This window comes from Oncorhynchus kisutch, linkage group LG1 (genome assembly GCF_002021735.2).
Source record: "Oncorhynchus kisutch isolate 150728-3 linkage group LG1, Okis_V2, whole genome shotgun sequence".
Lineage (NCBI taxonomy): Eukaryota > Metazoa > Chordata > Actinopteri > Salmoniformes > Salmonidae > Oncorhynchus > Oncorhynchus kisutch.
In genome coordinates, this window is record NC_034174.2 from 28,282,955 (window position 1) to 28,298,968 (window position 16,014).

A 16,014-nucleotide genomic window follows, 5' to 3' on the forward strand; every position below is an offset into this window, starting at 1 on the left:
CAGGGGATTACATCTCCTCTCACAGATAAGTCCCTAACATAAACACAGTGTTGACATACAGTAAGATGGAAATCTGCTCTAACTTCCAGGGAGATATTAGGCAGCACTGATCTGGATAGCTTCTTCATAAGGTGCAAGTAAACAATAATACATTCCCGAACTATGAAAAGAGGCATGTAGAAAAAGGTACTTACAAGAGGCATATTGAACCTCCATCAGTTTATCCAGGTTGTCTGACTGTGATTTGTATGATTATCTTTGTTATCAGGGCTATGCCAAATGCCACACATAGAGATTGTTCAAAATGTAGTAGTTTGAGCTTTTTTAGGTGACTGTTTGACATCTTTCTACATTCCGATATGCTGCCCAATAAGTCTCTACTAGGCCAGCTTGAAAGCCTCTCAATAGCAATCTTAATTATCTTGAGGGACTACGATAGGCCTTAGCCATACTAAGGATATGCAAGATTTCAAGAGCAGTCTGGCGCTGGTGTGCATTACAGAATCCTCAAACAGAATCTGTTAAGATAAGGGCAACCTGGTAATGAATGAGTGGCTAGCTGAGATCTTTAGTTCATTCAGCTTCTGTTTCGTTGGCCAGACTTTGATTAGATATGATGATTCCCCAGGTGGGTATCACCCCCACTTCCATTTGAATGTGGGGGAGAAATGAGAAGTCGACAGTTTAGTTAAATAAAAGGCAGAGATTAAAGAGACTTTGGCAGCTGAGTGTGGATAATTGATTTATAATTTATTCGCGGTTGCATCGAGCAGTGGGCACAAGAGAGATAAGGCTGGTTTCTCTCTACAACCTCTGCATTTTCCTCACTATCCAATACTTGATGTGGACAGCCTTGCTCTCTATGGAGTTTGTTTTATACTACAGCAGCATACCATAACAGTCTAGTTGGCAAAAATGATAGCGAGGACTCCATAAAAAATTATCTATTGTTGAATTCTATTAAATGTCCTCTTCCAAATCCATTCCCCCAAAGGGCAGACATGTTCACTGTGTAAAAGGCATTGCTATGATCAAGAGACAGTGAATTACTTCAAATACTTTGCATTCATATCTGCACCAATATTAAACATTATTGTAGGCTAGTCCTTGAGAGCACGAAGCTTACAAGCCCAACAAGGTAAGGAGTCCATATAAACTAAACTGGCTCATGTTCTACTCACATATCAGTCAGGATACTGTCTATGACTACAGCATTCCACAGAATAAAGAAAGCATATTTCATCATGCATACTTGTATAACCCTTAACAGCGATTAATTGGGGAGTTTAGGGTAAATTAAATAATCAGGCCGTGAGCTGACAGCTGTTGCTTCATTGATATCCATCCAAGTGCTTCTATGTGACCTCTTTTGAACACCATTGTTTCAGTAGACAAAACCCAGACTCTGATCTATAATCATCTGCCTATTAACGTCACATTAGTTTCCATTTTATGCAAAATATCTGGGCATAGTTTTGGTACACATTATCCACAAAGCAACAGCAACATTATAGACCCGAGCATTAGAGCTTGAGGGGCTGAGACAAAGACATTCTTTCTCTGACATACTGTACTTAATTATCTTGAACATTTATGCAGTTTAGTCCACCAACTGGGGCTGTGATAACTGCAGAGTGACCAGCTGTGAACCATTAAGACATGGCAATAACTAGCTAGCAGATTGTAATGGGCTTATGTGATGCTCCATTAGCCGTTACAGGTTAGGTACTGTTTGGAATACTGTAGGTACTGTCAACCAACCTTAACTTGGCGATACTTCCGCAATTTACAACTTTGAAGACAACCAATGTCTTCTAAACGTCCATGTCTAGTTTCAGGGGGTTCGTTTGAATTTAGAAAATGCTTTGTTAATAAACATGAAGTTGTTATTAAACATGAAGCTTCACCTGGAATGCTTTTCCAACTGTCTTGAAGGAGTTCCCACATATAATGAGCACTTGTTGGCAGCTTTTCCTTCACTCTGTGGTCCAACTCGACCCAAACCATCTCAATTAGGTTGAGGTTGGGTGATTGTGGAGGCCAGGTCATCTGATGCAGCACTCCATCACTCTCCTTCTTGGTCAAATAGCCCTTACACAGCCTGGAGATGTGTTGGGTCATTGTCCACTGAAAAACAAATTATTGTCCCACTCAGTGCAAACCAGATGGGATGGCGTATAGCTGCAGAATACTGTGGTAGTTATGTTGCTAAGTTTGCTTTGAATTCTAAAGAAATCACTGACAGTGTCACCTGCAAAGCACCCCCACACCATCACACCTCCTCCTCCATGCTCACGGTGGGAACCACAAATGCGGAGATCATCCATTCACCTACTCTGCATCTCACAAAGACACAGGGTTTGGAAACAAAAATAAAACATTTGGACTCATCAGACCAAAGGACAGATTTCCACAGGTCTAAGGTCCATTGCTTGTGTTTCTTGGCCCAAGCAAGTCTCTTCTTATTATTGGTGTCCTGTAGCAGTGGTTTCTTTGCAGTAATTCAACCATAAAGGCCTGATTCAAGCAGTCTCCTCTGAACAGTTAATGTTGAGATGTGTATGTTACTTGAACTCTGTGAAGCATTTATTTGGGCTGCAATTTCTGAGTCTGGTAACACTAATAAACTTATCATCTGCAGCAGAGGTAACTTTGGGTCTTCCTTTCCTGTGTCGGTCTTCATGAGAGCCAGTTTCATCATAGCGCTTGATGTTTTTTTACGACTGCACCTAAAATTTTTTTTAAAGTTCTTGAAACTGTCCGTATGAACTGACATTCATGTTTCTCTTTCCTTATTTGAGCTGTTCTTGCCATAATATGGACTTGGTCTTTTACCAAATAGGGCTATCTTCTGTATACCATACTTGTCACAACACAACTGATTGGCTCAAGGAATGAAATTCCACAATTTAACTTTTAACAAGGCACAACTGTTAATTGAAATGCATTCCAGGTGACTACTTCATGAAGCTGGTTGAGAGAATGCCATGAGTGTGCAAAGCTGTCATCAAGGCAATGGGTGGCTACTTTTAAGAATATAAAGTATATTTTGATTTGTTTAACACTTTTTTGGTTACTACAATATTCCATATGTTTTATTTCATAGTTTTGATGTCTTCCCTGTTATTCTACAATGTAAACTTTTGACTGGTACTGTACATCTTATAAAATGTATAAATACAGTGCATTCAGAAAGTGTTCAGACCCCTTCACTTTTTCTACATTTTGTTATGTAACAGCCTTATTCTAAAATTGTTTAAATTGTTTGTTTCTCATCAATCTACACAAAATACCCCATAATGACAGAGCAAAAAAACTAAAAACAAACTGAAATGTCACATTAACATAAATATTCAGACCCTTTACTCAGTACTTTGAAGCACCTTTGACAGCAATTACAGCCTCGAGTCTTCTTGGGTATGACGCTATAAGCTTGGCACACCTGGATTTGGGGAGTTTCTCCCATTCTTCTCTGCAGATCCTTTCAAGCTCTGTCAGGTTGGTTGGGGAGGGTCGCTGCAGAACTATTTTCAGATCTCTTCAGATGTTACGGTTTTCTTGTGTCGAAAGAGAGGCAGACCAAACTGCAGTGTGGTTATTTTGATACATCTTTAATAAAGATAATAACGAACAATACAAAACACTAAACGTAATGTGAAAAACCAAAACAGCCCTATCTGGTGCAAACAAACACAGAGACAGGAACAATCATCCACGAAACACTCAAAGAATATGCCTGCCTAAATATGGTTCCCAATCAGAAACAACGATAAACACCTGCCTCTGATTGAGAACCACTCCAGGCAACCATAGACTTTTCTAGACAACCCCACTAACCACAATCCCATAACCTACAAAAAAAACCCTAGACAAAACACACCACATAAATAACCCATGTCACACCCTGGCCTGACCAAAATAATAAAGAAACACAAAATACTAAGACCAGGGCGTGACAGAACCCCCCCCCCCCAAGGTGTGGACTCCCGGCCGCGCCCGGGTGGGCGTCTGTCCACGGTGGCGGCTCCGGCGCGGGACGTGGACCCCACTCCAACATAGTCTTAGTCCACTTACATCGCGTCCTAGGATTGGCGACCCTAGCCGCCGACCTTGGCCTAGTAACCCTAACCAAGGGCCCCACTGGACTGAGGTAGCTCGGGACTGAGGGGTAGCTAGGGACTGAGGGGTAGCTCTGGACTGAGGGGTAGCTCTGGACTGAGGGGTAGCTCTGGACTGAGGGGTAGCTCTGGACTGAGGGGTAGCTCTGGACTGAGGGGTAGCTCTGGACTGAGGGGAAGCTCAGGACTGAGGGGAAGCTCAGGACTGAGGGGAAGCTCAGGCAGGTTAATGGCTCTGGCAAATCCTGGCTGGCTGGTGGTTCTGGCAGATCCTGGCTGACTGGTGGTTCCGGCAGATCCTGGCTGATTGGCAGCTCTGGCAGATCCTGGCTGACTGTCGGATCCTGGCTGAATGGCGGATCCTGGCTGAATGGCGGATCCTGGCTGACTGGCAGATCTGGAAGATCCTGGCTGACTGGCGGATCCTGGCAGACTGGCGGCTCTGGCTGCTCCATGCTGACTTGCGGCTCTGGCTGCTCCATGCTGACTGGCGGCTCTGGCTGCTCCATGCTGACTGGCGGCTCTGGCTGCTCCATGCTGACTGGCGGCTCTGCCTCCTCCATGCAGACTGGCAGCTCTGGTGGCTCCTTGCAGACTGGCAGCTCTGGCGGCTCCTTGCAGACTGGCAGCTCCTTGCAGACTGGCAGCTCTGGCTGCTCCTTGCAGACTGGCAGCTCCAGCAGCGCTGAACAGGCGGGAGACTCCAGCAGCGCTGTAGAGGAGGAAGGTTCTGGCAGCGCTGGACAGGCGGGAGACTCCGGCAGCGCTGGAGAGGAGGAAGGCTCTGACAGCGCTGGACAGGCGAAGCGCACTGTAGGCCTGGTGCGTGGTGCTGGCAGTGGTGGTACTGGGCCGAGGACACGCACAGGAAGCCTGGTGCGGGGAGCTGCCACCGGAGGGCTGGTGCGTGGAGGTGGTACTGGATAGACCGGACCGTACAGGCGCAGTGGAGCTCTTGAGCACCGAGCCTGCCCAACCTTACCTGATTGAATGCTCCCGGTCACCCTGCCAGTGCGGCGAGGTGGAATAGCCCGCACTGGGCTATGCAGGCGAACCGGGGACACCGTGCGCAAAGCTGGTGCCAGGTAAGCCGGCCCAAGGAGATGCACTGGAGACCAGATGCGTAGAGCCGGCTTCATAACACTTGGCTCGATGCCCACTCTAGCCCGGCCGATACGAGGAGCTGGTATGTACCGCACCTGGCTATGCACCCGCACTGGAGACACCGTGCGCTCTACAGCATAACACGGTGCCTGCCCGGTCTCTGTAGCCCCCCGGTAAGCACAGGAAGTCGGCGCAGGTCTCCTATCTGGCTTCACCATACTCCCTGTGTGCCTCCCCCCAAGACATTTTTGGGGCTGACTCTCGGGCTTCCATCCACGTCGCCGTGCTGCCTCCTCATACCAGCGCCCCTCCGCCTTTACCGCCTCCAGCTCTTCTTTGGGGCGGCGATATTCTCCTGGCTGTGCCCAGGGTCCTTTACCGTCCAATATTTCCTGTCCAATTAGCTCCTGCTGCCGCTGCCTGTCACCACGCCGCTTGGTCCTGTTTTGGTGGGTGATTCTGTTAAGGTTTTCTTCCAGTGAATGAGAGGAGGACCAAAATGCAGCGTGGTTATCTTCATACATCTTTAATAAAGATAATGACGAACAATACAAAAACAATAAACGTAACGTGAAAAAACGAAACAGCCCTATCTGGTGCAAACAAACACAGAGACAGGAACAATCACCCACGAAACACTCAAAGAATATGGCTGCCTAAATATGGTTCCCAATCAGAGACAACGATAAACACCTGCCTCTGATTGAGAACCACTCTAGGCAACCATAGACTTACCTAGACAACTCTACTATACCACAATCCCATAACCTACAAAAACCCCAAGACAAAACACACCACATAAATAACCCATGTCACACCCTGCCCTGACCAAAATAATAAAGAAAACACAAAATACTAAGACCAGGGCGTGACATCAGAGCTGTTCGATCGGGTTCAAGTCCGGCTTATGGCTGGGCCACTCAAGGATATTCAGAGACTTGTCCCGAAGCAACTCTTGCATAGTCTTGGCTGTGTGCTTAGGGTCGTTGTCCTGTTGGAAGGAGTACCTTCGCCCCAGTCTGAGGTGCTGAGCGCTGAGGTGCTGGGTGCTGGAGCAGTTTTCATCAAGGACCTCTCTGTACTTTGCTTCGATCATGTTTCCCTCGATCCTGACTACTCTCCCAGTCCCTGCCGCTGAAAATCATACCCACTCCATGATGTTGTAACACAACCATGCTTCACCGTAGGGCCTGGTGATGAGCGGTGCATGGTTGCCTCGAAACGTGACACTTGGCCTTCAGGCCAAAGAGTTCAACCTTGGTTTCATCAGACAAGAGAATCTGGTTCATCATGGTCTGAGAGTCCTTTAGGTAGCTTTTGGCAAACTCCAAGCGGGCTAACGTGTGCCTTTTACTGAAGAGTGGCTTCCATCTGGTCACTCTACCATAAAGGCCTGATTGATGGAGTGCTGCATAGATGGTTGTTCTTCTGGAAGGTCCTCCCATCTCCACAGAGGAACTCTGGAGCGCTGTCAGAGTGACCATAGAGTTATTGGTCACCTCCCTGACCAAGCCCCTTCTCCCCGATTGCTTAGTTTGGCCCGGCGGCCAGCACTTGGAGGAGTCTTGGTGGTTACAAACTTCTTTCATTTAAGAAGGATGGAGGCCAGTGTTCTTGGGGACCTTCAATGCTGCAGACATGTTTTGGTACCCTTCCCCAGATCTCTGCCTCGACACAATCCTGTCTCAGACCTCTATGGACAATTCCTTCGACCTCATGGCTTAGTTTTTACTCTGACATGCACTGTCAACTGTGAGATCTTATATAGACAGGTGTGTGCCTTTCCAAATTATGTCCAATCAAGTTGTAGAAACATCTCAAGGATGATCAATGGAAACAGGATGCACCTGAGCCCAATTTCGAGTCTCATTACAAAAGATCTGAATACTAATAAGCAAATAAGGTATTTCTGTTTTTTATTTAGAATAAATTAGCAAACATTTCTAAAGACCTGTTTTCGCTTTGTCATTATGGGTTATTGTGTGTTTATGTTTTCATTTAATCTATTTTAAAATAAGGCTGTAAGATATAGTAACAAAATGTGGAAAAAGTGAAGTGGTCTGAATAATTTCATAATGCACTGTAATTGACACCAAAAAGTGATTAAGCCACACAGATCAGAGTTGATGAGCCAGTGTACATGGCATATACAGTATAGAGTATGAGCTTGTAGCTTTACTCACCCTGTACCACACAATCTCTCGAAGTCTTCCATCAGTCTTGAAGTTGCACTTCAGGGTCACAGTCTCTCCCACAACAACAGGAGGAAGGGGCTCAATGGTTACTGTCAGATATCCTATAGGGAAGAAGAAAGATATAATGAGTATGGTTAGCAATGTCATATCATGAATACACTGAGTGTATACAACATTACGAACACGTGCTCTTTCCATGACATAGACTGACCAGGTGAATCCAGTTTAAAAGTAAGATCCCTTATTGATGTCACTTGTTAAATCCACTTCAATTACTGTAGATGAAGGGGAGGAGACAGCTTAAAGAAGGATTTATTAGCCTTGAGAATATGGAGACATGTATTGCGTATGTGTGCCATTCAGAGCATGAATAGAAAATAAAAAGTTCCTTTGAATAAGGTATGGTAATAGGTGCCAGGCGTACCAGTTTGTGTCAAGAACTGCAACGCTGCTGGGTTTTTTACGCTCAACAGTTTCCTGTATGTATCAAGAATGGTCCACCACCCAAAGGACAGCCAGCCAACTTGACGCTGCTGTGGGAAGCATTGGAGTAAACATGGGCCAGCATCCCTGTGGAACGCTTTCGACACCTTGTAGAGTCCATGCCCCGACGAATTGAGGCTGTTCTCAGGGAAAAAGGCAGGGGGGCAACTCAATATTAGGAATGTGTTCATAATGTTTGGTATATTCAGTGTATAATAGCATGTTTGCTATCAACAATTCAAAGTCAGATCAATCTTTGTTCCCTGTTGATGGAACACCAGCAGCGCATGCATATTAATATGATTGTTTCAAACATGGAAATGTGTAGTTTGACAACAACAAAAAATATTATTATACTTTAGAGCAGGGTTTCCTAATTCCAGTCCTCGAGTGCCCCGAACAACACATATTTCTGTTGTAGCCCCAGACAAACTCACCTGATTCAACTCTTTGAGGGTTGAATGATTATTTGACAAGTTCAACCAGGTGTGCTTTTCCCAGGCTACAACAACAATTTTACTGTTGCTGGTACTGGAGGACTGGAGTTCAGAAACACTGTTTTAGCAGGGCTGTTTAATTACGGTCCTGGAGGGCTGAAACCATAATGTTTTTTGTTTCTACCTGGTAATTGCACTCACCTGGTGTCTGAATTATTCCCGTATTAGAAGGAGAGGATGATAAACAGAAGTGTTTTGGCCATCCATGACTGATATTGAACAGCCCTGCTATAGAGTGTATTTCAGGGGGGGGGGGGGGGGCGTGATCAGAAATAGCTTATATAAAGTATTGACATGTTTTGTTTTTCATTAATATAGGGAATACATTTTCATTGGCTTCAACATAAATGAGAAAAGGGTCTAAAAGCAGTGTAAGATGTACTATTCATGTATTTGAAATAGATCTGGATTACACCACAGAAAATATTCTAATTGAATTATTAGAATCAGGAGCGCTAGATTAGGATTGAAGCTCAAACCTACAGGACGATATTGCTCCAGGAAGATGGAGAGCCCTGCAATAGATACACAGTGACAACCAATTTGAAGTAAATATGATCAACCTGTGCATAGCCACACATGTTTTGTTTGTTGTTTCAGTGACCCCCACCCACAGCCTCCAATTTACATTATGTTATGATAACTAGAGAAGAAACAGCTAATCTGAAACAAATAATGTCACTGAAGGACATAAACATTGCTCAGCTATACCGTACTTTGAAGATTCTTAGATATACCAGTTTTGTCAGTTAGTTTTGTCAGTATAAAATTTTAATGAAACACAGACTGTTTGACATTGAATTAACTTCCTCTGTCAAGTAGCAACAACTTCCAATACAAGTATGACAATTAGTAAAGAGTAACATATGGCTTCATTCCTTCATACCATGGCTTGTGATTACTCCTAATGATCTGAAATGCTTAAGAAATGCCTAAGAAATGTTGTGATTATCAGTTCAAATTAAACTAAATGTTGTCTTTAATTACTCATTTAACAACTACACATATGTTTTCATGTTGTAGTTGTTCATGAAAGTGTTTGCCAAACTCTTCAGAAAATATTGTAACTTTCTGATGAAAACATGCAAATGTTCGGGAAATGTCTCATTATCCATGACAGAAAATCGAAGACAGAAATCTTGATTTACAGCCCGGAACACGAGACTGTGTAGGCCTACACTAGATGCTGAAGTTGATTACACTCAATTTAAAATTCCTTGCTTTGGGTTTGACATTATTATGGCTGAGTAGCGGGAAGAGGATGGTATCCTAAATCTGTGATGGATGTTTTTTTTTATGTATATGACAAAGTATTCTGGCGCAACTCGCATGGTACACATTGAAGGAATCAGGAGCACATTGAGTTAGGTGTCAGCTAGCCAGACTAGATTCCAACCCTTTGCTTGATTGTAAGTACATCTCACTATAGGGTCGGAGAGGGCTTCTGCTTAGATTAGGGCAAGGCAGAACAGGAGCAAGTTATGGCTCGGGAAAACATACCTCAATCCAGGAATAGTCCATGGCACTGTCTTCCAAATGTTCCCATTATCCAAAAAGTCACATCAAGAAGATTTAAATACTGCTCGTTTTTTCATCCTCATGCTAGGTAGCAGAAGCAACAGCCGCCATTTTGGAATGCACGTCACGTTTAACAACAAAGGATAGTCAGCCAATCAGGATCCTTGTTGTTTAACACTACGTGCTTTCCAAAATGGCTGCTGTAATATTATGCTGTAGTATTGGCCAATCATTGTTATATGAAATGTGCAAAAGCATTGCTTTTAAAGCATGATCACTGTCCATAAAAATGTTTGCCTACCCATTTCAAGATGTTAATGGTTTATGCCAGGTCAGGGCAGGTCCTTATTGGAGAACTGCTTGGTAAGGTAACATGTTGCTACAGAGGTTTGAGAGTTTCCATTGTTGCTCAGGAGACTTACATTTCCCTCACTAACTGTAATTAAACATCAGCTATCTGAGCGGCTAACCGATCACTGCAGCTGTACATAGTCTATCTATAAATAGCCCACCCAATCTACCTACCTCATCCCCTTATTGTTTTTATTTACTTTTCTGCTCTTTTGCACACCAGTATCACTACTTACACACTATCATCTGCTCATCTATCACTCCAGTGTTAATCTGCTAAATTGTAATTACTTTGCTACTATGGCCTATTTATTTCCTACCTCCTCATTCCATTTGCACACACTGTATATAGACTTTCTTTTTTTATATTGTGTTATTGACTGTACTCTTGTTTATTCCATGTGCAACTCTGTGTTGTTGTTTCTGTCACACTGCTTTGCTTTATCTTGGCCAGGTCGCAGTTGTAAATGAGAACTTGTTCTCAACTAGCCTACCTGGTTAAATAAAGGTGAAATAAAAAATAAAAATAAAAACATTTTAGGGCATTTTTCCTTTTGTGCCCAAGTGAAGTCCTTTTTTAAACGTTTTTTTCTCTTTTTCTCACCATTCTGCATTTGTATGTTTTGTAAATAACTTCTCACCTGCACTGTTACCTACATGTTTTGCTCCTGGTCCTCTGACTGTTGCTGCTCAAAGACTACAGTAGTTAACTAGGCTACCGGGTCATCTATCTTAAACTCATTATGGAGAGGCTCTCTTCTTCACTCCTATCACTTACAGTAAGTCACATGTTACTGCAGTCTGTACAGGGTTGTGGTAGATTTATTCAGTTTATGAAAATCTCAATCCTTGCCATAAAAGAATATGGCTAGGACAGGGCCAGTCTAGTAATTAATCACAATATGCTACACAAGTGAACTGCAGCAGCATCTGAGTTTGGAAAAAATGAGTTAACCAAAGCATGAGAAAATTCAGCACCGTGGAGAGTCTCCTGTACAGACTTCAGGGACTTGAAAAACTGCTGCTGTAGGTCTGTTCAGCTCCTCTACCATCCCTCCCACTGAGAATAGCTTTTACTCTACCTCCCTCTCTCAGTAACTGAACAATAAGTAATCATGAAGTGATACAATGGATATCAATGCAATTGGTGTGGAACAAACACTAATCTCAGTTTTCAAAAGTCTCTAGTAGTATGTTTGTAATGGAAAGACAACTGCTAAATATACAGTACCATTCAAGGTTTTTTCTTTATTTTTGCTATTTTCTACATTGTAGAATAATTGTAAAGATATCAACACTATGAAATAACACATATGGAATCATGTAGTAGCAAAAAAGTGTTAAAAAATACAAAATATATTTTAGATTTTAGATTCTTCAAAGTATCCCCCCTTTGCCTTGATGACAGCTTGGCACACTCTTGGTATTCACTCAACCAGCTTCATGAGGAATGCTTTTCCCACATATGCTGAGCACTTGTTGGCTGCTTTTCCTTCAGTCTGCATTCCAAATCATCCCAAACCATCTCAATTGGGTTGAGGTCAGGTGATTGTGGAGGCCAGGTCATCTGATGCAGCACTCCATCACTCTTCTTCTTCGTCAAATAGCCCTTACACAGCCTGGAGATGTGCTGGGTCATTATCCTGTTGAAAAACAAATGATAGTCACACTAAGTGCAAACCAAATGGGATAGCATATCGCTGCAGAATGCTGAGGTAGCCATGCTAGTTAAGTATGCCTTGAATTCTAAATAAATCACAGACGGTGGCACCAGCAAAGCACCCCCACACCATCACACCTCCTCCTCCATGCTTCACGGTGGGAACCACACATGCGGAGATCATCCGTTCACCTACTCTGTGTCTCACAAAGAGACAGCAGTTGGATCCAAAAATCTCAAATATAGACTCATCAGACCAAAGGACAGATTTCCACAGGACAAATGTCCATTGCTTGTGTTTCTTGGTACAAGCAAGTCTCCTCGTCTTATTAGTGTCCTTTAGTTGTGGTTTCTTTGTAGCAATGCCTGATTCAGGCAGACTCCTCTGAACAGTTGATGTTGCGATGTGTCTGTTACTTGAACTCCGGGAAGCATTTACTTGGGCTGCAATCTGAGGTGCAGTTAACTCTGATGAACTTATCCTCTGCAGCAGAGGTAACTTTGGGTCTTCCTTTCCTATGGCGGTCTCCATGACAGCCAGTTTCATCATAACGCTTGATGTTTTTTTTATTAAAAAAATATATATACATATTTCACCTTTATTTAACCAGGTAGGCCCATTGAGAACAAGTTCTCATTTACAACTGCGATCTGGCCAAGGTAAAGCAAAGCAGTGCGACACAAACAACAACACAGATTTACACATGGAATAAACAAACGTACAGTCAATAGCACAATAGAAAATGTCTATATACAGTGTGTGCAAATGGCATAAGGAGGTAAGGAAATAAATAGGCCATAGTAGCGAAGTAATTACAATTTAGCAAATTAACAGTGATAGATGTGCAGATGATGATGTGCAAGTACAAATACTGGTGTGCAAAATAGCAAAAAAGTAAAAACAATATGGGGATGAGGTAGGTAGTTGATGGGCTATTAACAGATGGGCTGTGTACAGCTGCAGTAATCGGTAAGCTGCTCAGATAGCTGATGCTTAAAGTTAGTGAGGGAGATATAATTCTCCAACTTCAGCGATTTTTGCAATTAATTCCGGTCATTGGCAGCAGAGAACTGGAAGGAAAGGCGGCCAAACGAGGTGTTGGCTTTGGGGATGACCAGTGAGATGTACTCGCTGGAGCGCGTGCTACGGGGGGGGGGTGTTGTTATGGTGGCCAGTGAGATGAGATAAGGCAGAGCTTTACCTAGAAAAGTCTTATAGATGTCCTGGAGCCAGTGGGTTTGGCAACAAATATGTAGCGAGGGCCAGCCGACGAGATCATACAGGTCACAGTGGTGGGTGGTATATGGGGCTTTGGTGACAAAACTTATGGCCCTGTGATAGACTGCATCCAGTTTGCTGAGTAGAGTGTTGGAGGCTATTTTGTGAATGACATTGCCGAAGTCGAGGATCGGTAGGATAGTCAGTTTTACGAGGGTATGTTTGGAAGCGTGAGTGAAGGAGGCTCTGTTGCGAAGTAGGAAATCGATTCTAGATTTAATTTTGGATTGGAGGTGTTAAATATGAGTCTGGAAGGAGAGTTTACAGTCTAGCCAGACACCTAGGTATTTGTAGTTGTCCACATACTCTAAGTCAGAACCGTCCAGAGTAGTGATGCAAGATGGGCGGGTTCGGGCAGCGATCGGTTGAAAAGCATGCATTTAGTTTTACTAGTGTTTAAGAGCAGTTGGAGGCCACGGAAGGCGTGTTGTATGGCATTGAAGCTCATTTGGGGGTTTGTTAACACAGTGTCCAAAGAAGGGCCAGATGTATACAGAATGGTGTCGTCTGGTACCCCCATAGAAGCTGCCAGAGGTCCGGACAACAGGCCCTCCGATTTGACACACTGAACTCTATCTGATAAGTAGTTGGTGAACCAGGCGAGGCAGTCATTTGAGAAACCAAGGCTGTTGAGTCTGCCGATAAGAATACATTGATTGACAGAGTCGAAAGCCTTGGTCAGGTCGATGAAGATGGCTGCACAGTACTGTCTTTTATCGATGGTGGTTATGATATCGTTTAGTACCTTGAGCGTGGCTGAGGTGCACTCGTGACCAGCTCGGAAACCGGATTACACAGCGGAGAGGGTACGGTAGGATTCGAAATGGTCAGTGATCTGTTTGTTAACTAGGCTTTCGAAGACTTTAGAAAGGCAGGGCAGGATGGATATAGGTCTGTAACAGTTTGGGTCTAGAGTGTCACCCCCTTTGAAGAGGGGGATGACCGCGGCAATTTTACAATCTTTAGGAATCTCAGACGATACGAAAGAGAGGTTGAACAGACTGGTTATAGGGGTTGCAACAATGGTCATTTTAGAAAGAGAGGGTCCAGATTGTCTAGCCCAGCTGATTTTTACGGGTCCAGGAATTGCAGCTCTTTCAGAACATCTGCTATCTGGATTTGGGTGAAGGAGAAGCTGGGAGGCTTGGGCAAGTAGCTGCGGGGGGTGCGGAGCTGTTGGCCGGTGTCGGGGTAGCCAGGAGGAAAGCATGGCCAGCCATAGAGAAATTATTATTTAAATTCTCAATTCTCATTGATTTATCGTTGTGACCGTGTTTCCTAGCCTCAGTGCAGTGGGCAGCTGGGAGGAGGTGTTCTTATTCTATAGTGTCTCAAAAGTTATTGGAGTTAGAGCTACAAGATGCACATTTCTGTTTGAAAAAGCCAGCCTTTGCTTTCCTAACTGACTGCGTGTATTGGTTCCTGACTTCCCTGAAAAGTTGCACATTGCGGGGACTATTCGATGCTAGTGCAGTCCGCCACAGGATGTTTTTGTGCTGGTCGAGGGCAGTCAGGTCTGAAGTGAACCAGGGGCTATATCTGTTCTTAGATCTACATTTCTTTGAAAGGGGCATGCTTATTTAAGATGGTGAGGAAATTGCTTTAAAGAAATGACCAGGCATCCTCTACTGACGGAATGAGGTCAATATCCTTCCAGGATACCCGGGCAAGGTCGATTAGAAAGGCCTGCTCACAGATGTGTTTTAGGTAGCGTTTGACAGTGATGAGAGGTAGTCGTTTGACCGCGGACCCATAGAGGATGCCCCAACACCGGCCCGTCTTTGGACACTGTGCTATCTAACCTCCAAACAAGCTTCAATGCCATACAACACTCCTTCCGTGGCCTCCAACTGCTCTTAAACGCTAGTAAAACCAAATGCATGCTTTTCAACCGGTCGCTGCCTGCACCCGCATGCCCGACTAGCATCACCACCCTGGATGGTTCCGACCTAGAATATGTGGACGTCTATAAGTACCTAGGTGTCTGGCTAGACTGCAAACTCTCCTTCCAGACTCATATCAAACATCTCCAATCGAAAATCAAATCAAGAGTCGGCTTTCTATTCCGCAACAAAGCCTCCTTCACTCACGCCGCCAAGCTTACCCTAGTAAAACTGACTATCCTACCGATCCTCGACTTCGGCGATGTCATCTACAAAATGGCTTCCAACACTCTACTCAGCAAACTGGATGCAGTCTATCACAGTGCCATCCGTTTTGTCACTAAAGCACCTTATACCACCCACCACTGCGACTTGTATGCTCTAGTCGGCTGGCCCTCGCTACATATTCGTCGCCAGACCCACTGGCTCCAGGTCATCTACAAGTCCATGCTAGGTAAAGCTCCGCCTTATCTCAGCTCACTGGTCACGATGGCAACACCCATCCGTAGCACGCGCTCCAGCAGGTGTATCTCACTGATCATCCCTAAAGCCAACACCTCATTTGGCCGCCTTTCGTTCCAGTACTCTGCTGCCTGTGACTGGAACGAATTGCAAAAATCGCTGAAGTTGGAGACTTTTATCTCCCTCACCAACTTCAAACATCTGCTATCTGAGCAGCTAACCGATCGCTGCAGCTGTACATAGTCTATTGGTAAATAGCCCACCCTTTTTCACCTACCTCATCCCCATACTGTTTTTATTTATTTACTTTTCTGCTCTTTTGCACACCAATATCTCTACCTGTACATGACCATCTGATCATTCATCACTCCAGTGTTAATCTGCAAAATTGTAATTATTTGCCTACCTCCTCATGCCTTTTGCACACATTGTATATAGACTCCCCCTTTGGTTTCTACTGTGTT

The 16,014-nt window shown here is 44.1% G+C and overlaps 1 protein-coding gene across 2 annotated transcripts in view; it reads right to left on the minus strand.

The window, feature by feature from the left end:
* Positions 1-16,014, minus strand: part of LOC109896606 (immunoglobulin superfamily member 21-like) — a 303,882-nt gene that overhangs the window by 174,488 nt on the left and 113,380 nt on the right. For both annotated transcript variants that reach the window (XM_020490885.2, XM_020490894.2), the window contains exon 2: positions 7,406-7,518. In XM_020490885.2, coding sequence (XP_020346474.1) covers positions 7,406-7,518 — 113 coding nt within the window. The remainder of the gene's footprint in view (positions 1-7,405; positions 7,519-16,014) is intronic.